Source organism: Dipodomys ordii, unplaced genomic scaffold, assembly GCF_000151885.1.
Source record: "Dipodomys ordii isolate 6190 unplaced genomic scaffold, Dord_2.0 Scaffold36, whole genome shotgun sequence".
NCBI lineage: Eukaryota > Metazoa > Chordata > Mammalia > Rodentia > Heteromyidae > Dipodomys > Dipodomys ordii.
In genome coordinates, this window is record NW_012267252.1 from 7,389,277 (window position 1) to 7,415,428 (window position 26,152).

At 40.8% G+C, this 26,152-nt stretch overlaps 1 protein-coding gene across 1 annotated transcript in view; it reads right to left on the reverse strand.

Moving 5' to 3' along the window:
* Window positions 1-26,152, reverse strand: part of Cfap43 (cilia and flagella associated protein 43) — a 74,418-nt gene that overhangs the window by 12,938 nt on the left and 35,328 nt on the right. The window contains exons 13-32 of the mRNA XM_013017599.1: window positions 23,399-23,539; window positions 22,871-23,043; window positions 21,149-21,298; window positions 19,081-19,211; window positions 18,075-18,219; window positions 17,629-17,637; window positions 15,379-15,468; window positions 14,624-14,701; window positions 12,234-12,359; window positions 11,399-11,503; window positions 9,490-9,606; window positions 8,147-8,377; window positions 5,422-5,628; window positions 4,399-4,488; window positions 4,119-4,199; window positions 3,751-3,876; window positions 3,115-3,234; window positions 2,067-2,174; window positions 1,119-1,205; window positions 817-914 (exon numbers count right to left, since the gene is read on the reverse strand). Coding sequence (XP_012873053.1) covers window positions 817-914; window positions 1,119-1,205; window positions 2,067-2,174; window positions 3,115-3,234; window positions 3,751-3,876; window positions 4,119-4,199; window positions 4,399-4,488; window positions 5,422-5,628; window positions 8,147-8,377; window positions 9,490-9,606; window positions 11,399-11,503; window positions 12,234-12,359; window positions 14,624-14,701; window positions 15,379-15,468; window positions 17,629-17,637; window positions 18,075-18,219; window positions 19,081-19,211; window positions 21,149-21,298; window positions 22,871-23,043; window positions 23,399-23,539 — 2,413 coding nt within the window. The remainder of the gene's footprint in view (window positions 1-816; window positions 915-1,118; window positions 1,206-2,066; window positions 2,175-3,114; window positions 3,235-3,750; window positions 3,877-4,118; window positions 4,200-4,398; window positions 4,489-5,421; window positions 5,629-8,146; window positions 8,378-9,489; window positions 9,607-11,398; window positions 11,504-12,233; window positions 12,360-14,623; window positions 14,702-15,378; window positions 15,469-17,628; window positions 17,638-18,074; window positions 18,220-19,080; window positions 19,212-21,148; window positions 21,299-22,870; window positions 23,044-23,398; window positions 23,540-26,152) is intronic.

A 26,152-nucleotide genomic window follows, 5' to 3' on the forward strand; every position in this document is an offset into this window, starting at 1 on the left:
TATATATATATATATCCTGGGGCTTGAACTCAGAACTGAGCTTCTCAAGGCTAGTGCTCTACCACTTGAGCCACAGTACCACATCCAGCTTTTTTGTGTGTGTGTGTGTGTGTGTGTGTGTGTGTGTGTGTGTGTGTGTATCCTGGGGCTTGAACTCAGGTCCTGAGCGCTATCCCTGAGCTTCTCAAGGCTAGTGCTCTACCACTTGAGCCACAGTACCACATCCAGCTTTTTCTGAGTAGTTTATTGAAGATAAGAGTCTCAGGACATTCCTGCCTGGGTTGGCTTTAAACCATGATCCTCAGATCTCAGCCTCCTGTGTAGCTAGGATTACAGCCATTAGTGCCTGGCTTTCAGATGGCTTTTAGTTGTTGACAATCCTTTTATTTGTTAACAAAACTTTCATTTGTTGACAATACAGTAGTATTATTTTGATTTTTAAAAAATCCATAAAGAAGAGAATGATAGGAGGGTTGAGGTTGATTGGGATGCATTGTATGTCACAATGAACCTTTCCTTGTACAACTGATATATGCTAGTAAGAAAGAACTCACCACAACCTGGCTTATTAAGTTGTTAGAAGATAATCATTCACTGTGCAAAGATTTCACAAAGTGTTGTTCTGAATAGGCAACATCGCAGTATATTATACATGCTATTTCATATGAGACATCTTAAAAATTATCCAGAAGTTTCCCAAAATAAGATTTGCTTACAAAACATACATGTTAACTCCATTCTTTTCTAGTCCCTCTGTTCTGTCTTCTCTATGTTATTCTACCCTATTCTTTTAAATGATAGAATTACTGGTCATACCTACTAAATTGATTCATGTCCAACTCACAGGATCTACACTTGGGAGTCTGAAAAGCTTTAAAGGCTTGGTGATCTCCCCACTCTTGTACAAGAGGAAGCTTAAACCGGAGAAGTTCACAAAAATTCCTTTTACACATAGTGTTACAAAATTTATGACATAGAATGAAGCTCATTCATAACTGACAATTATGGTAGAGAAAACAGTCTATGAGAAAATTAAGCTATACCCCACTCACCCTTCTCCCAACCTCCCAAAGCAACAACTCTACTAGTTTGTCAAACTGTGAGAGGATGACCCTCACCTTGTCTTCTGCCACTAAATTGTCATAGTGCTCCTTGTACATATCCAGGTCCTCTTTAGCTTTCCGGATGGCCTCTGTTGTCTGGCTCTATAATAACAGAAGGAATAGTTAATTTAATTTATTTTTTTTTGTTGGTCATGGGGCTTGAACTCAGGGCCTGAGCACTATCCCTCAGCTCTTCAGCTCAAGGCTAGCATTCTACCGCTTGAGCCACAGTGCCACTTCCAGTTTTCTGGTGGTTAATTGGAGATAAGAGTCTCACTGACTTTCCTGCCCAGGCTGGCCCAGGCTGGCTTTGAACCTCGATCCTCAGATCTCAGCCCCCTGAGTAGCTAGGCGTGAGTCACCGGCATCTGGCTTGTAGACTCTTAAAATACATATGTCTCATGGCATATTAAGTATTCATTAATGAATATCCTTTACTAATTATATTAATAAAAGTTGAATCTATTGAAACTTACTTTGTAATGAGAGTTTGGAATTCACTGTCTCTAGGGAACCATGCTTGTTTATAATTACATTTTTATGGGTTGCAACATGATGTTTTCTTTCTATAAGCAAACCCATTGCTTCCATGTTTAGTTAAACTTAAAGAACAATATTCTCTAAAGAATGATTTACAATCTGCTTAAAAGGTTATGTTCCTTGTTCAGGTGTTCCAGGTTGTGCAGTTAAAGCTAGTGCTTTTAAGTACAAAGCTAATGTGGTCTCATTTATGTCATGTTCATACCAAAGTCACACAGTTCTTTCAACTAAATGACTGCAGAAGCAGATCCACATAACTTTATTAACAGATCAGAAGGGGTGACCCTGCTGCAAAGTCCCAGACAGGAAACCAAGAAACACATGTGGCTGAGAGGAATGGCAGAAGGAAGGAAGGGAGTCTAGATATGGAAGCTCTTGTGTGTCCAGAAAGTCTGGAACTCAGCTATCAAGTATTATACTTACTTTCTCCTCCTGCTTCTTAGCACGGTAGTTATTCAAGAACTCTTCTCTGGAGTTTAATTCTTCTTCCAACAGTAAAGAAAAAACCAGATTATTTATTTTCAATTCTTCCTGTGGAAATATTTTTAAAAAAGAAATGTGTGTGCCAATACTTCTATGTAAGAAAGGAATTCTATCATTGCTCATAGGAGTAGATCTAATCAAGTTTATGACATACAAGTAAGAGAAACATTTCAAAGAAAAGATGAATAGACTATAGACTATTGTAATAACTATTAGGTTATGTCACCTTTTGCGGGGGTGTGCTTACTGCTTACTTAATTGTAGATAATAGTTTTGTAGACTTTTGTACTTTTTTGCTTGGGCTAGCTGCTAACCATGGGTTTCAGCCTCCGGAGTAGCTCCTAGCCAGCATCTGGCTCTTTGTTTTTAAATCAGTTTTTAGAAAATGAATTTGTTGCCTTCCTCTGAAGGTGACTGACCAGTGGTTTCCTTTAGTACAAGTTCCTGAATTTTAGTAAAATTGATGAGTTCTAATTGTGGCAATTATTGTCCCTGTATCTTAAGTGGTCTTATTTAGAGTAGACCAAGGATGATATTACATTGTAGTCTGAAAGTTCCTAATTATCTTGTACAACATGTTCTAAGTATGTTTTCACTAGAGAATAACATCTTTATCAAGGTATATTTCACATGCTATCCAATTCACCATTTACAAAGTATACTTTGCTGTTATTTTTGCATATGCACAGTTGTATTACAACCAGCTTCACAATCAATCTCAGAATGTTTAATTATTTTGAAATGAAATCCTTTAGCAGTCACTTCTCATGTTACCTATACTTCCCAGAAGCCTCTCGGTCCTTATCTAGACCCTGTGATGGGAAGTGCGGCAAAAGAAGGGGAGGGGCTCGTGAGGTTGGAGAGGAAGCTGAGGTGCACCTGCAAGACCCTGGCACCAGGTAAGGGTGTGGGTCCACTCCCGAACAACAAAGGAAGATCCTTGAGGATTCTTAAAAGAACAAGCCACAGAAATGAAACTCTTATTTACCTGGTTGACAACCATCTCTGCTTTCACCCTTCTTTCAAAGAGTCTTTTCAAATGGTCATCAAAACTCTGTGTGCTTTCTTGAATGGAGTTTTGCAATTTCTTCAATTCTGCTTCTAAGGACTGAATGGAGGGCACAGAAAATATAATGCTGGTTGAAAACAGTGTGTTTGTATTTTAACACATGGGAGAAGGAGGAAAGTGGACACCGGGAAGCCATTCTAGGCCCTTTGCCCCTTTAACAAGAGATTTCCCCTTCCCCATCCATTTAAGATACCATGTATCTGGGCCTTTTGCTTTACGCATTAGAAAAAATAAAAAGGTTAAAAAGTCAGTGATCATGGCTAATGATGCAGCTAGAAGCAAGAGACAGAGCAATTTCTCACAGCGACTTGCATGTGGTCTGCTCTGAGCTCATTCAACAATGAGAATGAATGGAGGACAGTGAATGATGCTAATGTGGGAAGGATTGAAACCATTAAGGACTTTGAAAATGCATTGGTATATATTATTTGTTTTAAATTATTCCAACCCTTTACATTTCTCTTCTCCTATGACTCCAATTTCTCTTGCAGATTTCAGCTAACACACTGTCTTTGAGCTATTAAGGATGGTTATATTAAGTTTTTCCTTTCCAACCTTTCTATACTTATCTCTTTCTTCATTTAACTCCTTGACTTTCTTCTCATACTCTTTAAATTGTTTCTTTTCATCTTCAGTCCACAAGTTATCAGATTTTGACATAAAAGGAGGCTCTGGGATCACCTGGAAACACAAAGGAGAGCATGTGCCATGGCCTACTCGTAGATAGAACAGTGGAGGAAAAGCTCACAGCTGGGCCTCATTTGAAACATCTACATGTGGACCATATGTTCATAAGGAACTGGGAGGTTAACAATACCTCTGTTGCTGTGGAATTTCTAAAACTGAAGTTCATGGAGGACAAATGTGAGCTACTTTAAGTAGCTCTTTCTAGCACCTTCTATAAGGGTGGTCAGAAACCTCACCATTCGCAAAATGTCTTCCTTCTTGACTTCGAGAACACCTCCCATCATGTCCATCAGGCCTCTTTGTCTGTCGTCGGAGCCCTGGGAAAGAGTCAGGATCAGAGAAGGCAGCTGAGACAGTGACCTAACAGCATGAACAGTCTCCTGCTTGGTGTTAGAATGTCTGCATTTAGGGGCAGGTTGATGACAGTGGCTTGGAAGAATGAACTCACTTTTAGATGCTATGATCTAGTCTTAGTCTTAACACTAGAAGGCCTGTTGTTTGAACAAAATCACATACCTGTGGATGAAGCCATCGGTCTGTATCCTGGTGTGTGAGCACATCTACTTTGTTTTTTTTCCGAGGCTTAATATATTTTTGGACTTCGATCTGAAAGAGAAAATACAGTTTCCTATTATTAAATTTAAGACAAACTTCCTTTCTCATCTTGGGTGATTAAATTGTATTAAGGAAATTAGAAGGACAATCAAGCTTCACATCCAATTTTCTATTCTGGAATGAGTTCTAAAATTAGAGGATTAGAAAAAGAGATCCTCATTCCTTCTATTAACTCTTAAATCCTATCTCATCTCTAAAAGATTTTTTTTTGTCAGTTGTGGGGCTTGAACTCTGGGCCTGGGCATTGTCCCTGAGCTCTTTAGCTCAAGGTGAGCACTCTACCACTTGAGCCACAGCACTACTTCTGGTTTTCTGGTGGTTTATTGGAGATAAGAGTCTCACAGATTTTCGTGCCTGGGCTGGCTTTGAACCATGACCCTAAAATCTCAGCATTCTGAGTAGCTAGGATTACAGGTGTGAGCCACTGGCGCCTGGCTCTAAAACAAATCTTAACAGGGGATTTGATTAAGGGACTTACAGAAATATCAAATTGAGTCAAATTGAGAAGAATGGTGGTCTTGCAAGGGCAAAATCTTGTGGCTTTTAAGGCACTTTTTGGAGAAAAGTATGGCCAAAACAGAGAGCAGCTAGACAAGGAGTCTGGGGCTGGGTGCTGGTAGGAGAGGAAGGAGGAGGACAAGAGGAGGAGGAGAGAGGAGGGCAGAGGGAGGTAGAGGGACACCCCCAAAGGCTCCAGTCTTTGGTTCCCACTTCATCTTGCGCTCTGTGTTCAACTGGTCCCTGGACTGTGGGGGATATTCAGAAAAGAAGCCCTCACTCTTTCTGAGGCTATGCTACCTGAGTTCCTGACCTGAAACACAGTACTACGCAGTAGAGTCACTTCTGGTAGTATAAACAGAAAGCTGAGTGGACAGGATCTGGGAACCGCCCTGAGAGGGGAAAGAACACATGGCTAGCCCGCACCTCGTGATCTTCCACAACGAGGGCTCTTTCTGGCTTCTCACAGTCTTCAAATTCTGGTTGCCAAACTATTTCTTCCAACTCCAGATCTAAAACGATTTCTTTGATTCTAACATTTCTTTCTTTCACACGTGCAATTTCAAACTCTTTTTGTTTATATGCAGCATTAAACTCATTATTGAAAGCAGTTTTTACCTTGTAAATAATATCCTGAAATACAAATAGGTTAATGAAAACATACCACATCTCATATCGTTAACTGGAAATGTGATCGGAATGTTATGTTTTCCCTTTAAGATCATTCTACAAATTAGCTGTTTTTTGTACTGTGGTTTCAACTCAGGGCTTTGAGCTTTCTAGACAGATTCTCTACTGCTTGAGCCATGCCTCTAATCCTTTTTGTTCTGGCTATTTTTGAGATAGAGTCTTGCTTTCCTTTTGGGCTGGCCTGGACTGTGATCTTCCTATTTATGTTTCCTGTCACAGTTAGAATGACAGATGTGAGCTTTCCATACTAAGCTCTTATTTCTATTGAGATGGAGTCTCATGAACTTTTTGCCTGGTGTGGCCTTGAACCATGATCATTTCTATATCTGCTTTTTGAGTAGGTAGGATTATAGGTATTTTCTTTTAAGAACTATTTTCCTGAGATAATGTTTATATTGAGTCATTTATAGGTTTAATAATCCACAGCAGCATTCACTAGGGTAAGGGTAGGATGAAGTTAACAGTATAATTATGGTATCACAATGTACTTCCTTCAAGGCGATTTATAATTCAGTCCTCCAATCTGATAACTGCGGTTGGCATTTGGAGGCCCAGTAGACAAGTCTTTCTACTTTTGTGCATGTTTAAGGAGCTGTAGGCATAGCTCCAATAAGAGCACTCACCTAGAGGCTCTGAGTTCAAACCCCAGTATTCCCCCCCCCCCATGTACTTACACATTTTAAAAAAGCTACACAAAAAAGCCAAGTTTAGCCAAGGTGGCTCACATCTACAATCCTAGTTATTCAGAAGGCTGAGATGTGAGGATCATAGTTTGAAGCCAGCCTGGAGAAAAGTCTATGAGACCCTTATTTCCAATTAATCACTAAAAAAGCTGGAAGTGAAGCTGTGGCTCAAATGGTAGTGTTAGCCTTGAGCAAAAAAGCTCAAGGACGGTGACCAGACCCTGAGTTCAAGTCTCAGGACAGGCTTGTGTGCATGCATGCACGTGTGCACATGTGCCAAGTTTGGTTATATATGTCTATAATCCCATTTACTCAGGAGGCAAGAGGAACTCAAGTTTGAGGCCAGCTCTGGTAAAAGTAGTGAGACACTATTTCAGAAGTCAAATATAAAACTAGAGGGACAGGGTAAGGTTATAGCTTAAGGGCTAGAAGTGCTTGCCTAGCCTGCATAAGGTCTTTGGTTCCATTTGCAGAACTGAAATGAAAAAACAATGTATGGGTCTTAAGTTGGGAAGCATCCATTCTTTGAAACCTTCTTGGGGGAGATGCAGAAAGATATAGCTAAGAGCGGTGTTAGAAGAATCTTTCAGTAAGGCACCTCATATGCAATATTCCTCCTCTGCAGGTAGGAGATACCAATACCTATGTGGAAACAGGTCTAAGTAGATTGCCCCCACTCAATTTAACTGCTACTGGGTCAATTTAAAGAGGTCTTTTTAGTTACATTTGAGTTAAAGGTATATATCTAGCCTACCAAAGATGAAACCATGAAGTAAGGTGGAAAAGGATGTGGCTAGCACTAGAATGACTTCCTTATAGACAAATGTCTTAGCCAGCAGCAAGAAGTTGAATCCCTGGAGCCTGAATTAGCAAGTTTAGCTGCAAAAGCTAACTTAAACAATGTGAGTACAAATGAGCTGGAACTCCAAGGGTTAGAGGAGAAAAGTATAGGGAGTAAAATCTAGAGCAGACATGGCTGAAGGACTTTCAAGAACAGGAAGAGCCAACATTGCATTACAAACTAGCTACAATCTGGGACAAACCAAGAACTGAGAACCAGATCTCATGGCTTATTCCTGAAGCCCAGAACTTACAAAATCTTAGAGAAAAACTAACAAAAACCCCAAAACCAAAAAAAAGCAAAAAACCAAACCCAAAATAAAACCAGATAGGTGATAATATCTTGACAATCCAAGAAAGTTTAAATGGTGCTGGGAATATTAAAAAGATGAAATACAAGAATTTCTTTGAGTTGACTAAAAGTCTAAGCAGAAGATGGTCTGTGGTGTCAAACAGTTTAAAATATTCCTTAGAGAACTTATCTCACCAAATCCAGTTTGAATGGATGGAAACAAGTCTCTTTCGTTGTTGTTGTTGTCTGGTAGTATAGGGGTTAGTATACTGAGGCCTCACACTGGTTCAACTTGCTGCTGACATCTCACTATTTGAGCCATGCCTCAAGTCCAGCTTTCTTATTCAATTGGAAATGGAATCTCATTGACATTTCTGCCTGGGCTGACCTCAATCTGCTGTTCTCCCAATCACAGCTTCTTGAGTTGCAGGAATTACAGGTGTGAGCTCGCAGGGATCATTCAGAAGCCACTCTTGTACATCAGCTCTGTCTAAAGGACACAGGTACTGGCCATGTGTATACTTCACCATGTACTTCAGAAACATCATTTGACTAGCATTAGGTTTCAGTGTCATTTTAGAGACTCTTTATGGAGCCTCTCAAAAATCTTGAGAGATTTTCAAGGATAAAGAGAAAATTCACCCACTTTTAACAATATAATTTGGTTGATTTTCTCCTCTCTGGAATGAAGTTCCAATTGGCTTGGCAACAAAGAGGTATCCACCCCAAATTCAGAACTCAAACTGCCAAGCAAGTAATCAGGCAAGTTAGTTTCTTTTATTGTCTTATTTTCTTCTTCTTCTTCTTCATCATCCTCTTCATGAAGCTTTTTAACCAAGGTCATTGCAGACTGGGTCTCTATAATTTCTTTCCGTAGCTTAATATAGAAAAAGATATTGTGAAAGTTATGCATTAATAAGACTTATCTGGAGAACAATTTTTTGTATCAACTTTAAGAGGTTAAATCATCTTGAAAACAACTTAATTCAGCTACTGTAGATGAAAATAAAAGCTCTTGAAACTGATAAATTGTCAATAGACCAAAAGAATAAAAATGGTCCTTGATAGTACATATGTGTACTTTTTTTGTCAGGATGATTCCTTCTTGTAAAATTTTTTTTACATTCAAAACTTGTTCCCATAATACTAGAGGATTTAAGTGTGCCATCACGTTGTGTTTCAGAAAAAGAGAGAATACAAAGTCCTGGCCCAAACAATGCTATACCAAAGGGCCAATTTTATTTTTGTTTGCTGCTTTGAAAGAGATTATTACTAAAATAAGTTGGACTTGCTTTAGGAAAACCATAATTTGATCAAAATAGACTACTTTATCTTTGTCTGTTATTGCTGGTGGCTCATTCTGTAACCCTAGCTACTCATGAGGCTGAGATCTAAGGCTAACAGGATGAAGCCAGACCATGCAGAAGTCTGTGAGCCTCTTTATCTCTAATTAAAGAGCTGGAAGTGAAGGTATGGCTCAAGAACTAGAGCACCATCCTTAAGAGAAAAGGCCAATTGAGAGCTCAAGGCCCTAAGTTTGAGCTCCAGCATTGCACAAAAATATAAAACCCAATTCCTGGTGGTAACAGGGAATAGAAGATGTGCAGGTAAGGACCACCTCTGATCAGGATAGGGATGAAATCCCATGTTAAGTGGTAAGGCCTTTTCCTGAAATGCAAATTCTGCTCTTAGCTGTACAAATGCAAACCAAAAAAAAATTCCAAATCTCATGAAATAAAAAGCATATTCTCATATTTAAGGACTAGCCAGGGTTGTATAGAATATAGACTCTTGATTTATTATATGGATATAAGATCCTATATTTATTAGAACATATTCTACAAATTAGCAAGAAATAAAAAATATAAATATTTGCAATATATATAACTTATCTTAAATTGTATCCCAACTCAACTGTGCATGAAAGAGAACCTAAAGGATATCATTTATGTAAACACACCTACATATATATTTATATTGATATCGTACTTTAAGGCATTCGGCTTCAATCTTCCTTTGCTGCAAAACTGTCTTCAATTCTTCTTCCTCCTCAGCTGTGCGATCTTTCATTGGGAAGTTCTCAACTGTGCAGGGGATGTGAAAGCACTTGGGGAGAAAACCAAGATGAAATGAATCCATTTTTAATACAATTGTGGGTACAATAGCACTGAGAGGATGCTTTCTGTGATTAAAATGAACTTAGAGATTATTGTGCTGGGAATAAAATTGAAAATGGAAATCTTCAATAATAAAATTGTGGAGTGTTGGTTAGGTGGATAGAGCTTTAATATAACATGTAGCCCATCATGTTGCTCCTTCTTCCCATAATGCTCTGGGTTCCTGCTGAACCAATCAGAAGAGTTGAGGCAGAGCAAATACAAGTTATTAAGCACAAATCCAGGGGAGGAAGTTTCTATACTGTAATAACTGCTCTCTGAGAAAGGATCCCATTGGACTCTCAGATCCATGGACCCTCTTTATGGACTCTCTACTGTACTTTTGCTTTCAAACAAACTTGTTCTTAAATATATATATGTGTGTCCGTGTGTGTATAAAACATACATCTATAGATGCTATTAATATTGGTATGCACTTTGTGTGAAATACTGGGCTTTTGTGAAGGATTTCTTTCTTTCTTTTTTTTTTATCGGTCGTGGGGCTTGAACTCTGGGCCTGGGCACTGTCCCTCAGCTCCTCAGCTCAAGGCGAACGCTCTACCACTTGAGCTACAGCACCACTTCCGGTTTTCTGGTGGTTTATTGGAGAGAGGAGTCTCACGGTTTCTCCTGCCCGGGCTGGCTTTGAACCGAGATCCTCAGATCTCAGCCTCCTGAGTAGCTAGGATTACAGGCATGAGCCACCAGTGCCCAGTGTGAAGGATTTATTTCTAAGTAAATCCTTGAGCAATAGTTCTCAACTAAGAGCAATTCTTCCCACTTACCCCCTTTCACTCAGACATCTGGCGATCTTGAGATTTATTTATTTTTTGTTGGTCATGGGGCTTGAACTCTGAGCCTGGGCGCTATCCCTCAGCTCTTCAGCTCAAGGCTAGCACTCTACCACCTGAGCCACAGCGCCACTTCCAGTTTTCTGGTGGTTATTGGAGATAAGAATCTCTCGGACTTTCCTGCCTGGGCTGGCTTTGAACTGCAATCCTCAGATCTCAGCCTTCTGAGTAGCTAGGATTACAGGTGTGAGCCACTGGCACCTGGATAGTCTTGAGACTTTAAAAAAAATAAAATCGTTACTAGCGAAGGTGTGGGATGTTGCTGTCCGGCAGATAAGAGGTCTAGGGTGTTGCTCAACATGCTACTGTGCATTGGGTGGCTTGCAGAACAAGAAATACTCAATCCAAGATATGCTATTCGTGGTAAACCCTATTTGAGAGCCATAAACATGCTAAAAAATGAAATCACATATTTTGTTATTCAAATGGGGGGCAGGGAAGCAAATTTGAAAATGAAAAAGATGTTTCTAATAGTTATTTGAGGGACACGGGCATGAACATCTTTGGTTACCCCCAACTCAAAGAGAAATCGAAACAAGTCTTTGGAAAATGTGGAGGTGTAAATGTGAAGAATATTTTGCATACTTTCTAATCTGTGAGGTAACCTTTCAGAGTAGACAAGGTACTAAGACCCAGATGCTGGGTGCATCACAGAGGAGCAAAGGAAAGGGGAGCTATGACCTAGCCCAAGAGATGCTGCCTGGAAGCCATGGAAACCGGGAGGGAAGAATGAAGAGAAATGGACACACCTAGGTGGAACTCCGTGTAGGAAAAGGCAAATCAGGCTCCCATTGCTTTGCTGGGTGTGGCTTTTCTTTAGATTAAAAAAGAATGAATGCCATGATGCTTCCAAGGGAAAATGTCTCAGCTGGCAAGGTTTTGACTGTTTACCTTCAGAGCTCGCCCTTTCACAGCCATGGAATTCCAGCACTCTTCTTTGATCAGCTCAGTCAAATAGCTCTTGGCGAGGTTATGCAACTCAGCATCTTTCTTTATCTTATAGTGAAAAGACCAAATGAACATGTGAGCTCTTAACAAACATGATCTTGTGAATACTCTAGCTAGTAAGAGCCACACGCTTGCAGGGCCAAGTTGACTTGTCTTTTTCTTTTTTCAACCCTTTGCACTATCCCCCATTGAGATGAACATCTGGAGTTTGCAGCCTTGCCTTTGAGAATGTTTCCTAAAGCTTATGTCTTGCAGGCTTAGATTCTCTGTTTTGAAGACTGGGGTGTTGTGTTTAGGTCACACTGGTTAGCTCAGGGGGCTCTGAGGTCAGATACCTTGCAGCAATGAGCATGAGGGAAATAACTAAATACACACAGCACCAGTGATTGGCATGGAAAGGAAGTGAAACCATAGTCCTTATCTTCTTGTTTTATCACAGAAGCCTGATATCTGTCTCCGTCTCACTCTCTCTCTGTCTCTGTCTGTCTGTCTCTGTCTCTCTGTCTCTGTCTTTCTTTATATATATATATATATATATATACAGATATATATATATATCTGTATATATATTTATTTATATATCTGTGTTGGTGCCAGTACTAGGGCTTGGACTCAGGGTCTGTGCCTTAGCTTTTTCTTCTCAAGGCTGGCATTCCACCTGAGCCATAGCTCTACTTCCAGCTTTTTTCCTTCCTGGGCTGGCCTTGAACTGAAATCCTCTCAGCCTCCTGAGCATCTGGTACCCAGCCTGATGGAATTTAAGTTAAATGTTCCTAACCTTTGCCACCTCCTCTTCACTTTGGTCTTGAAGCCTTTCCAGTTCCTCAAGATCCAAGGCAAATTCCTCTTCCTCTAATTTTGCAATAGAATCTACTTCTTCATTTTCTTCCATCATCCTCACAATCTGAAGTTTGAAGTAAAAAAAAGATGATAACAATTAGACCTCAAGGGAATATCTTTCTTGGTCTCTTTAGACAGCAATCAGTAGGAAGATGAATGTTCTGTTTATAGGCTTTTGTAATTGTTGAAGCTTTAACATTTGACCCTTAAAACTCATACATGAGCTGGGCACCAGTGGCTCAGGCCTGTAATCCTAGCAACTCAGGAGGCTGAGATTTGAGGATAGAGGTTTGATGCCAGTCCAGGCAGGAAAGTCCATGAGACTTTTACTTTCAATCAAACACCAGAGAACTGGAAGTGGTGCTGTGGACTGAAAGTGGTAGAGAGCCAGCCTTGAGCAAAAAAAGCTCAGGGATAGTGCCCAAGCCCTGAGTTCAAGTCCCATGATCGACAAAACAACAACAAAAACTCATCCATTTAATACCGAGACAGCAAAACATATAAGTTCATCACAAACTGATTTTGTTTATTTTAGCAATACTAGAGTTTGAACCAGGGCCCTGCCATGAAAACTTCATGAGTTGGGAGGCAGGTGTTATACCATTTCAACAATACCACACAACCCTTTTGGGATTTAAGTTATTTTTCAGATAGGGTGTTTCATTTTTGTCTGCAGCCAGCCTGGATCATGAGTCTTCTACCTAGGCCTCCTGTGTAGCTGGGATTATGAAGTAAGGACACTGGGTCTAAGCAATATGCTTTGTCCTTACAGACATCCTGGTGCCTTGCTTGGTAGAGGGGCCTTTCCTCCCAGCTCTGAAAATCCTAGAACTGAGAGAGGCCATTCTTTGAATGCTGTTTAGCCTTAGGAGAGCTTTGCTACAGAGAATACTCTGGTTCTGCCGTGGTTATCTCCCTAAATGGTTTGATTTACTTGCCTCTGAGTAACCCCTAGGTAGCTTCCCATATGGAAAATTTGAGGCATATCCCCCTAAATGGACCATTTCTGGCCTCTGAGCTACTTCCCCAGATGGAACAGGTCTTCTGGTACCCAAGCTACTTCCCAATATGGTCTGCTTTTATTGGGCTTGCAGGACTCCACCCCAAGCATGTGGATAAAGAGCGAATTCAGTAAGTCAGAAGACAATGGAACACACATTCCGAACTCTAAGGGGAAATCATTGCCCATGTAGGCAAACCATCAATGGAATGTGAGTCTAGGCTAGACATTTTAAGAAAAATCAGACACTAAAGTGTTGTATGACTCTAGGGGCAGGGACCATTCACCCTGGATTACATGTGAGTTATAGCCCATGACACAGCTGTGTAACAAAGGGCGTTCCCCAGCTTAGAGAGCAAGTGCTTAGACTAGACATGACAACAAACATGACAGATCTATTACGTCAGGTACTTGACTGAATTGAGAAATATTCTAGCATTTTGCTAGAGTCTGAGGAGGTGATAAGTGCAAAGGCAGTTATTTATTCCAAAAAAATAAAGTTATAAAAATAGATGTGTAATCAAAGTATCCGTGTAGCTCAGCTCTGAGGAAGGTCTGCACCATGCCAATGGCATGTAAACTGAGCATAGGATCTGTTGTGTGGTGGGGTATGTGAAAGAAAACTGATGTGCTCACATTTAATACTGGCAAACCCATAGTTAGCACAAGCACACAAAAACAAAACAAAACACAAAGAACAGTAGTAATAAGAAGACTAGTTAGCAAGATGAAGGTAAAGAAGCCAAAAAGAAAAGGTTATGAAGTTATCTCATGAGCATAGGAATCAGAGAAGTAGGGCAGGGGCGGTTTTAAAAATATTCATTTCGGAGCTGGGCACTGGTGCCTCATGGCTGTAATCCCAGCTACTCAGAAGGGTGAGATCTGAGGGTCATGGTTTGAAGCAGCCTGGGTAGGAAAGTCTAACCACCAAAAACTGGGAAGTAGTGCTGTGGCTCAAATGGTAGAACGTTAGTGTTGAGTGAAAAAGCTGAGACTGAGTGTTCTGGCCCTGACTTCAAGCCCCTGTACCAATACAAAAAATAAAACATTAGTTTTTAGTTTATACAATTTAGTTTCATTTACAAAAGGTACATGTATAACTTGATTAAGAGTATTAAAATCCATCTAAAGATGGATATTTGGGAAGATAGAGAAGAAAGCCACTGTTGACATAACACCAAGCATGATATGGAGAAAGTTCCACCTTGCTACAGAACCTTGGAAACATCATGGGAGGTGCTTCCTCACACTCTGTAGAACAGAATAAAGTTCAAAAAGTAATAGGGCCGAGGGCAGAATGTATGCACATATAAAGTCCTAACACTTACTGTTTTAGTGAGCAGCTTGATTCCCATCTTTATGTCTTTTCTTTTCTGAGAAAACAGTTTAATCTCATTTTTGATTGCCTGAAATGAACAAACTACATTACTGACCAGAGTAAGAGAACTGCAGGAAGATCTATCAGACATTCCTGTGCATGTATAGAGCAGTGCTCTAGAGACAGAAATAAACACTTCTAAGAGCTTGAAGTGTCCCTGTGGATACTTTGCTTATATCTAACTGTAAGTGACCATGGAACTGATGTCACTTGTATAAGCCAATAGAAAGAAAATAAGTAGTGAAAAATGAAACAGTGAGTAACTGACAATGGGAAACCAGTGTGGCTTTTGATCTGAGAACTTAAGGGCATGGGTTGCCATCAACATGCTGTCTGTGTCCTTTTCATTATGTCTGAAGCTAAAGCACCCATTCTGTTCCCAGATCTTTGTATTAAGATAAACATCCGACCCAGACCCCTACAAAAAACAAAACAAAACAAAACAAAAAACAACTGACTTCAAAATGGGGCCACGTCACAGCTTTTGGGCTTACCTGGACACTTTGGTTAGGTTTCATGGTAGCCTAAGTAAGTTCATACAGCTATTTAACTGAATGTGAAAGATTGGGCTATATTTTAGAAAGTTGCTTGCACAAATAGTATCCCATTAAACCATCTAACGTTCTACTAGGTTTCCTTAGGAACGGAATCTAGTTGGTACACCACAGGGCAGGATTTTAAGCCTGTCCTATACTTTATAAATACCTCTTGGCTTTTTTGTTCAATCCAAGAACGTTCCTTCTGGTGACTTTCTTCAGGGATTTGCAAGTCCTCTTGTGATGAGTCAATATTTGGCTTAGGCTGAGATTGATTAGAATGCTACAGACATCAAATTAAAAATTTGTCAAGTTCTCTTTCCCTATCCTTTTAATCACACTAAGTCCTTTCACATTTGTTGTGTTGAAAAAAAATAACAGTATACATTTGTCTGCCAAAGATAAAATGCCTTATTAATTCTTTTTTCAATTTTCTTTTTTTTAATTGTCAAAGTGATATACCAAGGGGTAAATTAATTCTTATCAGTCTGTTCTTATAATAGAAATAAACCAGTTCTAATGACTGATAACATAAAGTTACATGAAATTGAACCATAGCAATACCTTGCTTCAATCTTGCTGGGCACTATGGCTCATAGTTGGTAATCCCAATACTTGTGAAGCAAAGAATTGAGCATTAAGGTTTGTGACCAGCCCAGCCCCCCCCCCAAATAATAGTGCAATATCATCTCTACACCAACAACAAAAGTCTAGGTGTGGTGGCTGACACCTGTCATCCCAGTGATGTGGGATGCATAAGCAGAAGGATGGAGGTCTAAGCAAGAATAGACGTCCCATCTCAAAATGGACTGCAGCAAAAAGTGATGAGGACTTGGCTCAAGTGATAGAGCATCTGCCTAGGAAGTGCAAAGCCATGAGTTCAACCCACCAAACAACAACAAAAACTAATTGCTACCTGGCAAGTGATCAAGAAAGTCACTGAACCAGGGGCCTGTGGGCTTACCCCTATAATTCTAGCTATTCAGGAGGCTGAGATTTGAGGGTCAAGGTTGAAGCTGGCCTGGGAAGGAAAGTCTGCAAGACTCTTCCAATAAATTGCCAGAAAAGCCAGAAGTGGAGCTGTGGCTCGAGTGGTGAAGTGCTAAAAGAAGATCAGTGACAGTGCCCAGGCCCAGAGTTCAAGCCCCATGACTGACCAAAAAAAGTCAGAAATGATCACACAGGTCATATCACTACCAAATCATTCCTTCTGTTACTGTGGACCACATAATCTTGCCATCAAATTCTATCCTGTCACTGGTGCTTTCCACTCTATAGTATTTCCCTCTAGAGCATCTATTTCCCTCTTCTACTGCATCTCTCACAACAGTATCCAAATAGATACTAATCACAGAGGAAAAACCATTGACCCCCGACCACACATTCCCTGTCACTTCTGCCTCATTTCTACGCTTCCCTTTTTAGCCAAGTGCTGTGGAAGGCTGTAGGATGTCACAGCCTCCTGGCTTCTCCTCACGCTCTTCTCTGCTTTCCTGTAGTAGGAGTTGCTCTCTCTGGGTACTTCTGCTTCTCCCCAGTCATTCTCTCATCACGACTCTATAGTCTTCTGGCTTTAAATCCATCCAGTCCACATGCCCTTCCCCCTCAAATCAGCATCTTCAGCAGCCTGTTCACTTGTTTAATGGGTGTCTGGAGCCAGCATGGGTAAAACTGATTCGAGATCCCTTCTTTCTCCCCTACTTCCTCTTCTCTACTCCCTACTTCCTCTCAAAAGGTGTTCCCCATCCCCATGCAGGATGCCAGCTTCTATGCAGCTGCTTGGAGAAAAGAATCCAGGAGTCATCTGAAATCCTTTCTTGGCCTCTCCTTCTATGTTTAGTCCTAAATGACACTGACTTGGAATCCATCACTTCTCCCCTCCCCATCCCAGAACTGCTTCCCTATGTCTGTCATTGCCTCCTGAGCCATCTCTCTGCTTCCACTCTGGTCTCTGCAGGAAACTTGGTCCATGGAGCAGAAAGTGATCATTTAAAAACCATAAATAATATGTATTGTTAATCCTCTGCTCAGACGATTCCCATAGACTCTCCTTACTTGCAAAATAAAGTCTAAGCTCTCGACCAAGTTCTTCCTCAGCTGTGCTTTTTCCTACTTTGAGGATCTCACCTCTTACCACTCCCTTTCTGCCTTTTGTAGGTCCTCACACATCACATGCCACACCCGTTGCCCCTTTGCCTTTGGCTCACCTTCCCTCCATCTCATTTCTTTGCATAGTATCTTCTTTAATTTAGATCTCAGCTACCCAGGCAACTATTGTTACATAAACCAATTTAATAAAACATAGAATAAAATATAACTTTTCACTATCTTACCTTTAATTATTTATTTGCTTATGTTCCCATATCTCTGCATATATCAACACCCTATTTTAGAATGTAAACACCTTGAAAATAGAAACTTTTCCTTTCTCCTTTATGTCTGTAACTCTACTCTCAGCCTACCATTTTGAAGGTACTCAATAGATATTTGTTGGTTGATTTACTGACTGAATGAATGTTGTTCTAGTCGGACACTTTGCAAATCATGCGTGTAATATGAAAAACAGAGAGACAGTTTTGACCATGTACCAGTATTGGTAGTAGATTGATTATTCCCTCAACAAGATTAGGCCTTTTACTAGGCTTTAAATAAGATCTCATATGATCTGACTCATATATCCATCTCATCTACATATTTGTGACCACTTTAAGAAAGCCTGAATATTTTCAGTCTAGTGATTTGAAAAAAAAACCCAAAACTATACCTAGATCAGAAGAAATATTGCTAAAAACGTACTTAAAGAAAACGTAATGGAAAACATCACATGATTTTCAAGGAAAGCAAACTAACTACAGTGAACTCAACTGTGCGTTCAGGTTCGCTTGCCAAATCTATGGAACCATGGCGTGTAGTTAAATAATTATTCTCCTCTTCCATGGTGCCAATCATGAAAGTTAGTATTCTCCGGCAATATGAGGTCATTTCAGTGGCTAAATTTCCTGCAAGCCGCCTATATTAAAAAAGACAAAAAATAACCAAAACCAAGAACCACAGACCCCAGCATCACATTAACAAAAGTATATTTAGCAGTATTATTTCCAGATGCCTACACAAAGAAATAGGTTGTATATTACTAATGCCTCTTTATGTTCTGTACTTTGATCTTTGAAATCTGGGGCCTTGTTGACTCTCCCAGGGACAAGCCAGTTCCTAGAGATAGTAAAAGCTGGCTCTGGGACACTGGCTTTCAAATGCAGACACCATAGCCATTATCTTCCCTTCCCTGTAGTCTCAGGGTCAAGTCCTAGACAAGTAAAGATAGCTCCTGTGCTCCCAGAATCTGCTGAGCCCACGTGGTCCTTCCTTTGGAAACCAAGGTTATTACTCACCTTTCCCTCCACTTTCCCAGTCTGATCTACCCTGGGGCTTCCACTGTAGCCCTTTTCCCATAACATGGCACATCATCTACTTTCTGGACCTAGAAATATAACAGTCTTCTCAATAGCCACCTTTCTTCTAGAATGTTGGTTTTGCTAGTCTTCCCCCCCCCCCGCTCCCAGTGGGTCGTGGGGCTTGCACTCTGGGCCTGGATGCTGTCCCTGAGCTCTTCAGCTCAAAGCAAGTGCTCTACTGCTTGAGTCACAGCATCACTTCTGGCTTTCTGGTCGTTAATTGAAGATAAGAGTCTCATGGACTTTCCTGCCTGGGCTGGCTTTGAACCAAGATCCTCAAATCTCAGCCTCCTGAGTAGCTAGGATTACAGGCATGAGCCCCCACGCCCGGCTACTTCTGCTATTCTTGAATAATGAAATCTCTATTTTAACATATCCTAGCACATGGTTGGGGGTGGCTTACTGTTTACTGTATGTACCTCCATTTTAGGTAGACAAGGGTGGTGTCATCTTTCCCAGATGCCAGAATATGTTGTCCATCCATGGAAATTCTCAAGGATTGAATTCCTTGTCCATGGTGAGAATGACTCCGGTACCGAGAAAATGGTTCCTCAATAGTTGTAGAGACAAAGCAGAGAAATTACAAACACGATTTTGCCATATCACTTTTCTAGCAAGGTTACAAGTGCTTTTTCTTGCCAATAGGTTGCCTCCTATTTGCAGATGACATTTTTGCTGGTATGGAAGTAGTCTCAGCAATGTGCAGCATTTAAAATCCTTAGTTCCAAGCAATACTGACTTGCTCTCTCTCTTTTTTTTTTTTTTTTTTGTCAGTTGTGGGGCTTGAACTCTGGGCCTGGGCACTGTCCCTGAGCTCTTCAGCTAGCTCAAGACTAGCTCTCTACCACTTGAGCCACAGCACCACTTCTGGTTTTCTGGTGGTTAATTGGAGATAAGAGTCTCAATGACTTTCCTGCTTGGGCTGGCTTTGAACCATTATCCTCATTTCTGAGCCTCTGAGTAGCTAGGATTACAGGAGTGAGCCCCCTATGCCTGGCTTATCATTGACTTTTGACAAGCAATCAGGAAGTGAATGTCGTTGCTGAAGGCTAAGAGGCCTTGAGTAAGAAAAATTCAGAACCTGCCACCAAGAATCAGGCAGAGCAGCTGAGTGTAATGTGTAATGAGAGTGGAAAAGAAGGAAGACAATTTGTGTGTGTGTGTGTGTGTGTGAGTGGGTGTGTGTGCATGTGCATATATTGACGTGTATGCCAGTACTAGAGCTTGAACTCAGAGCCTCATGCTCTCCTGTGGCTTTTTCATGAAAGGCTGGTACTCTACTTCTTAAAGCATACCCCCACACTTTCACTTCTGGCTTTTTTTGTTAGCTAATTGGAGATACAAGCCTCTCAAATTTGTCTGCCCAGGCTGGTTTTAAACCTGGATCCTCATATCTCAGCCTCCTGAGTAGCTAGGATCACAGGCATGAGCCACCAATGCCCACAGGAGAGGATAATTAAACCAATTCATCAAGCCAAACAAAACATTGCATGAATGGGGTACATGTGGCAACAGGGTAAGCTCCTTGACTAAAACTATTACTTCTACCTATTCTGGTTCTCAAACGCAAGGCCTTACCTTTTAGAGTAGGACATATATTCAAATAGTTCAAAATAAAAAAAAACCTATCAAAGAACATGCCATGGAATCTCTCCCCTGTCCCTATGCCCCACTATAGGGTAGCTGAATTTGCAAATCATTCAAAAATAATCTCTAAGGGATTCATGTTCATTTGTTTTTTCCCTGTAGAGTAGCACCACCATTGCCCAAAGATTCCTTCTTCTAGAAGTGAGAAAAAGGGGCTAGGATGTTCCCAAATACATCTAGACCAGTGGAAATGTGTCATGTATAAAATGCCTGCAGTGTTCCAGGTGTGTGGGCAGAAAACTTAAGTATCACTGATTGAATTCAGTTATGCCACTGGCCAGCACTAGACAGTCCCTAAAACATTCCCACCTTTTGAGGAGAGCCAACTGTTTTCACTTTGTCAGATCAGAGCACAGTAGAAATCAGAATTGCTTCATTGAGCAAGAGGTCACACTGAGCAAGAGGCCAGGTGGGAAGGCCACAGCTGGGGGTGGGGGTGAGGACAGCATGTTGCAATGCAACCATTTCCAGAACAGTTTCCCACGTGTCCCCCAGGGTACAGAGGTGTTTCGCTAACTTGTTAGCTGAACATTTCAAGTGTAGTGCCTCTCAGTGAGTTTCCAAGTCATGCAACAAACTAGCAATGATGGAGCAGGGCTGGAACTCAACCACAGTACCCTGTCCAGTGCTCTGTATCTGCAGATGTCATGGCACAGAGATTCAAACCACTGCACATAAAAACACTGGTAAAAGAACATTAATGTCATTAATACCATCAGTGATAAGGAAATAGTTGAGTCAACTCACTTGAGAGAGAGTTGTGAATTCTTTCCTAAGGGCTTTTGTTTCTCATCTGAAAGCACTATACACATTTCATATTACTTTTAAAATGGTATTTACCAAAGTCACAGTATCTCGGATGCAGAGAATTCCACATTTAGCTATTGACATGAGCCACAATCCGTGTAAAGACAGAGAGAGCCTTCCTGGTCCATATTGTTTGCTTTGCATTTTTTGGAATGGCTTAAGAACACAAACACCAATATGTTCCTGCCAATAAAAGAAGAGAACTATGTTATAGAAAACATGAGGAGCAACTTTGGGTCTGCAGATGTACATAGATTATAGAATCTGAGAACACTGTCCATTGAAATGAACCAGGATCAAGTAGACACCTGTGTTTATGTCTTTGTTTGCAAATAAAAGTTTGTTTCTGCTACTGTATAAGAGCTCAACCTACACTGACAATCTTTAGTCTACAAATTATTTTAATACATCATGTGCAATGAAATGAAGCCATTACTAGCTCATTATGTATCTTATCCCTCTCCCTCCCTCCCCCCCCTCATGTGTGGTCCTAGGACTTGAACTCAGGGACTAAGCACTGTCCCTGAGCTTTTTTGCTCAAAGCTAGTGCTTCACCATTTAAATCATAGCTCCACTTCTGGCTTTGTTTGAGTAATTTATTGGAGAAAAGATTCTCACAAACTTTTCTGATCTTTCTTACCCAGGCTGGCTTTGAATCTTGATCTTTAGATCTCAGCCTCCTGAGTAGCTAGGATTACAGGTGTGAACCACCAGTGCTGGCCCTATCTTTATTTTTTAAGGTAGGATCTCTCACTTTTGTCAAAGCCAGCCTTGGACCAAACTCTTATCTCTGCTCTGCCTCTTGAGCACCTCGCTTGGCCAGCCCTCCATGTTTATCTAGTCATCAAAGCTCAGTTTAAATATTCCTTCCTCCATCACACTTTTCTTGACTCTTTCCTGCCACAAACCATTTCTTAGTTTTCTCAATTTCAATGCTAAATGCCAGGTATTCTGAGATAGAAGGAGGTTTACCGAAGAATTTAGAGCAGACAGAGAGATACTGTTGGACCCAAGATAAGAATCAGTGAGATGGGGGGGAGGCTGGGAAGGGAGGTGAAGGGTAAACAAAAGGAGGAAACTGCAATGCTTGGTAAAAAATGTATGCATTATCCTGCCCATGTAATTGTAACCCCTCTGTATAGTATGTTCACAAATAAAATTAAATTAAATTAAAAAAAAAGAATCAGTGAGATGCTGACTGGCTAAGGACAGTATGCAGAAGGTCATTGTGGAGGGCCTTTGTGTGACACAACATGGAAGAAGGCTAAAGAAAGAGTGATGAAAACATGTCAGAAGCACAATTTAACTATTTTATGCCATTTTGCTTGGGGCTAGAGTACAAAATTCCACCAAAAATCATCTATAGATGTTAATACCTATGGAATAGAGCTAATGCTAGAATTTTTCTTTAGACAAAGAAACCAATATTGTATCATCTGCATGACTATCTAACAAGTATGATATATGTGTTACAAGTGTTAAAGTCGTTTGAATGTATTTTATGATGGATTAACAAATAACACTGGGATATATCTAATTAAAGGGACTTATGTTAATATAATAAAGCCATTATCAATCGGACTATTCTGTGGAAGCAAATAGAGCATATATACATATATATATAAAGAGAAAGATCGATCCTCAGAACTAAGCCTCCTGAATAGGTAGCACTACAGTCATGAGCCACTGGTGCCTGGCTCGGATCACTTTCAAATCTTGTAAGACAAATGGAAATGCAGTTCTGTTTTCACATACTGTTTCAGGAATAAGATAGCTACAGATGTATGGAACTTGACTACAGAAGCCATAGATGCGATTGTTTTGAAAGCCCAGGACCGCAGAAGACAGCGCGTGCTCCGTTTCGTACAGGAACTTATGAACCAGCACGTCTTGCAGCCTCCCCCTTTCGTCGGAAAAGCCTGTAGAAACTGCAAGATTTGGGAAAGAAAAGACATCACTATATTTTACTTAAAGCAACAGAACAAGAGGTATCACAAAATGCCACACCAATTTGATATAGCAGTGGATTCTATATTCCTTTTCTCTGATAATAATACAGACTTGTGAGTCACAAGGCCTAGAAAAAACTCCATGTTTCAAATTGTTTGACAACCACATCCGTTTTTCTTTGTAAAGATGTACATTTTTGCCTCTTCACATGCTAAGAAAAATAATGCTATGACTACAAAAACAAAAACAACAAGAAGAAAACCAGAAAATAACTAGGGCAAACAGTTTATTTAGGTCCAGGAAGAATGAGTTGGGTTGCTCCTTTTTCCTTACCTTGTGGTAATATTTTAGGCAGAGTAAATATTTCCAGCCTGCTGCTTCCTGTTTCTGGAAGTGGGGAAAGTACCATCACTTCTACTAAGTCTCTTTCCAGAATAGACACTGTGGATATCTGTAGGATTTCTTTACCTGACTCTGAAAGCAAATGGAAATCAATCCATAAGTTGTCACTGGTTAAATTTAGGAAATCTTTTAATCTGGGTATGATTGTACACCCCTCTAATCCCTGTAATTGGGAGACTGACACAGGAAAATCTCAAGTTCCTGGCCAAGAAGTTCTTGGGAGACCCTGCTTCAAAACTTCCTGACTTTAAGAACTTTTTCCCATTTCAATTAAGATATCACATAATAGCTAGGTGCCAGTGACTCATGTCTGTAATCCTAGCTACTCAAGGGGCTGAGATCTAAGGATCATGGTTCAAACTAGCCCAGGCAGAAAAGTCCATGAAGCTCTTATCTCCATTTAAACTTGCAAAAGCTCAAAGCAGAGCTGTGGCTCAAGTGTTAGAGTGTTAGCTTTGAGTCCAAAATTCTCAGGGACAGCACTCAAACTGAGTTCAAGCTTCAGAACCAGCATACCCACACACAAATATGTATCAATACACTTGCCTTCACTTAGTCTCTAGTATCAAATTTGTTTACTGATATTTAAAAAGGTCCCTTTAAAAATAAAGTACATAAGGAACGGTTTTGAGGCTATTTTTCCTGCATTAGTGTCTGGACTGACATTTCCAAACAGCTTGGTTTTGCTCCGGCTCTTTCCCAATTAGGGTGCTTTCTAAAGCCCACCATATCTGATGAGAATCTGCACTGTTCTCAACCCAATTCTGCCTTCATGTTCCACTCACCCCCACCCCCTTGAGGCCAGTTCTTAGATAAACATTATCACTGGCTCTTTCTAAAAGTACACATTGCCCCTGGACTGTCTGTGGTCATTGCTTGATTTCACAACCCCCTTCCCTCTGCGCTCCTAGTATCTATAACTTTGCTTGGTGGTACCTGATGCCCCTCTCCAGCGATGATTAAAGTCTGGTCTGATCTGTTCAGGCCTCTGTCTCCTTCCTATCCTTTCGTCCATTTGATCTTTCCTGACAATATCTACCCTGCTCATCTATGCCCCCTGTGCTTTAGAACCTCACGTGCCAACTACAGACATCTCACCACTGTTTCTTTTTCTTTTTTTTCTTGGAATACCATGGCTTGAACTTAGGACTTTGTGTTCTTACACAGCTTTCATGCTCCTGACTGGCGCTCTTACCTACTTGAACCATAGTTCCACTCTGATATTTTGCTTGTTATTTGGAGTCTCATAGATTTTTCTTCCTGTGCTGGCTATGAATGGAAATCCTCCAGGTCTCAGCCTCCTGAGGAGCTAGGATTTCAGATGTGAGCCACTGGCACTGAGCTTGCGTGCCAGTTCCCCCACTATAACACTGGATGTTAAACTCAGACAGCAATATTCTTTGCATCAGTGATCAAGGGACTGCAGATGTGCCGGAAGTATACATGATTAGCAGTTGGCTCCTCTTAGAATCCAGCTAGTCTGACCTTGGCCAGGGGCGCCATGCCTGGAGCTCACCATAGGTTCATTTCATACTTACCTGGCATCCTAGACAGTGCTATTTGCCTAGTCAGCCTTCTTCAGGTATTCAGTTGATTGCATTCCTCCTTCTTTATAAAGGAAGCCCAAGGGCATATCACAGAAAGTCAGCCTTGATGGCTTTATCCAGAAACACATACTTTCTCAGTTTTCGTCCTCTTTTGTTTCTTCATACTAATGTAGCAATCAGTCTCAGGTCCTAGCTGTGATTTTTTTAGCCCATCATTATAATCTTCAATTGGACCACACACTATCTCTTAACCATCTTTTATTTTTACTTTTTAGTTTTCAGAGCTGGTGATTAACTCAGTTTTATGCCAACACTCTTCAATAGTAAGTCATGTTCCCAATCCTCAATCACCTCTTTTTTTTTCTTTTTTTGCTGGTTGTGGGGTTTGAACTCTGGGCCTGCGCGCTGTCCCTCAGCTCTTCAGCTTAAGGCTAGTACTCTACAACTTGAGCCACAATGCCACTTCTGGCTTTTTCTGTTTATGTTGTGCTAAGGAATCGAACCCAGGGCCTCATGCATGCGAGGCAAGCACTTTACCACTGAGCCACCTTCCCAGCACATCAGTCACCTCTTTTTATGTTCAGTGTTCCTTATGGCTTCTTATAATGTTCCTGAAGGATGCTTAGCTCTTCAGCTAAGAACTTTCCTTTCCTTTCTGCCTCCTCTCAGCCATTACCATCTGATCCTCTTTCCCTTCTGCAAACTTCTGAAAACAAACTTGCCACTTAACGAACTTTATTTTCTCACCCCCATTCCCTCTCTAATCTCTTTCAAGGAGCATCCACTGATTGGCAAATACACAAGGACATCTGCCCAGTCCTCATCCTACTCATACTTTGGTCACTGTATCTCATCTAGCCTTTTTTCTTTGAGCTCTTTCTGGCAGTGTTGCTATCCCTCCCTCAGTTGCTCATTACTTGTGCCCATCCTTGGTTTTTCTTGCCTCATTATCTCTCTGCGGACAGCTTCAGCCTAAAACATGAATCAGTGTTCTATTCTCAGCTTCTCCCATCCTAATCACTAACCAATGAGATAGGTTAAAAAGTGGCAGGCTCTACATTTACTTCGAGGTCTGGCACAGGGTCTACTCCACTAGGTTCATTAATGTACATATTTAGGTTACCTGTTTGGCCCCAGG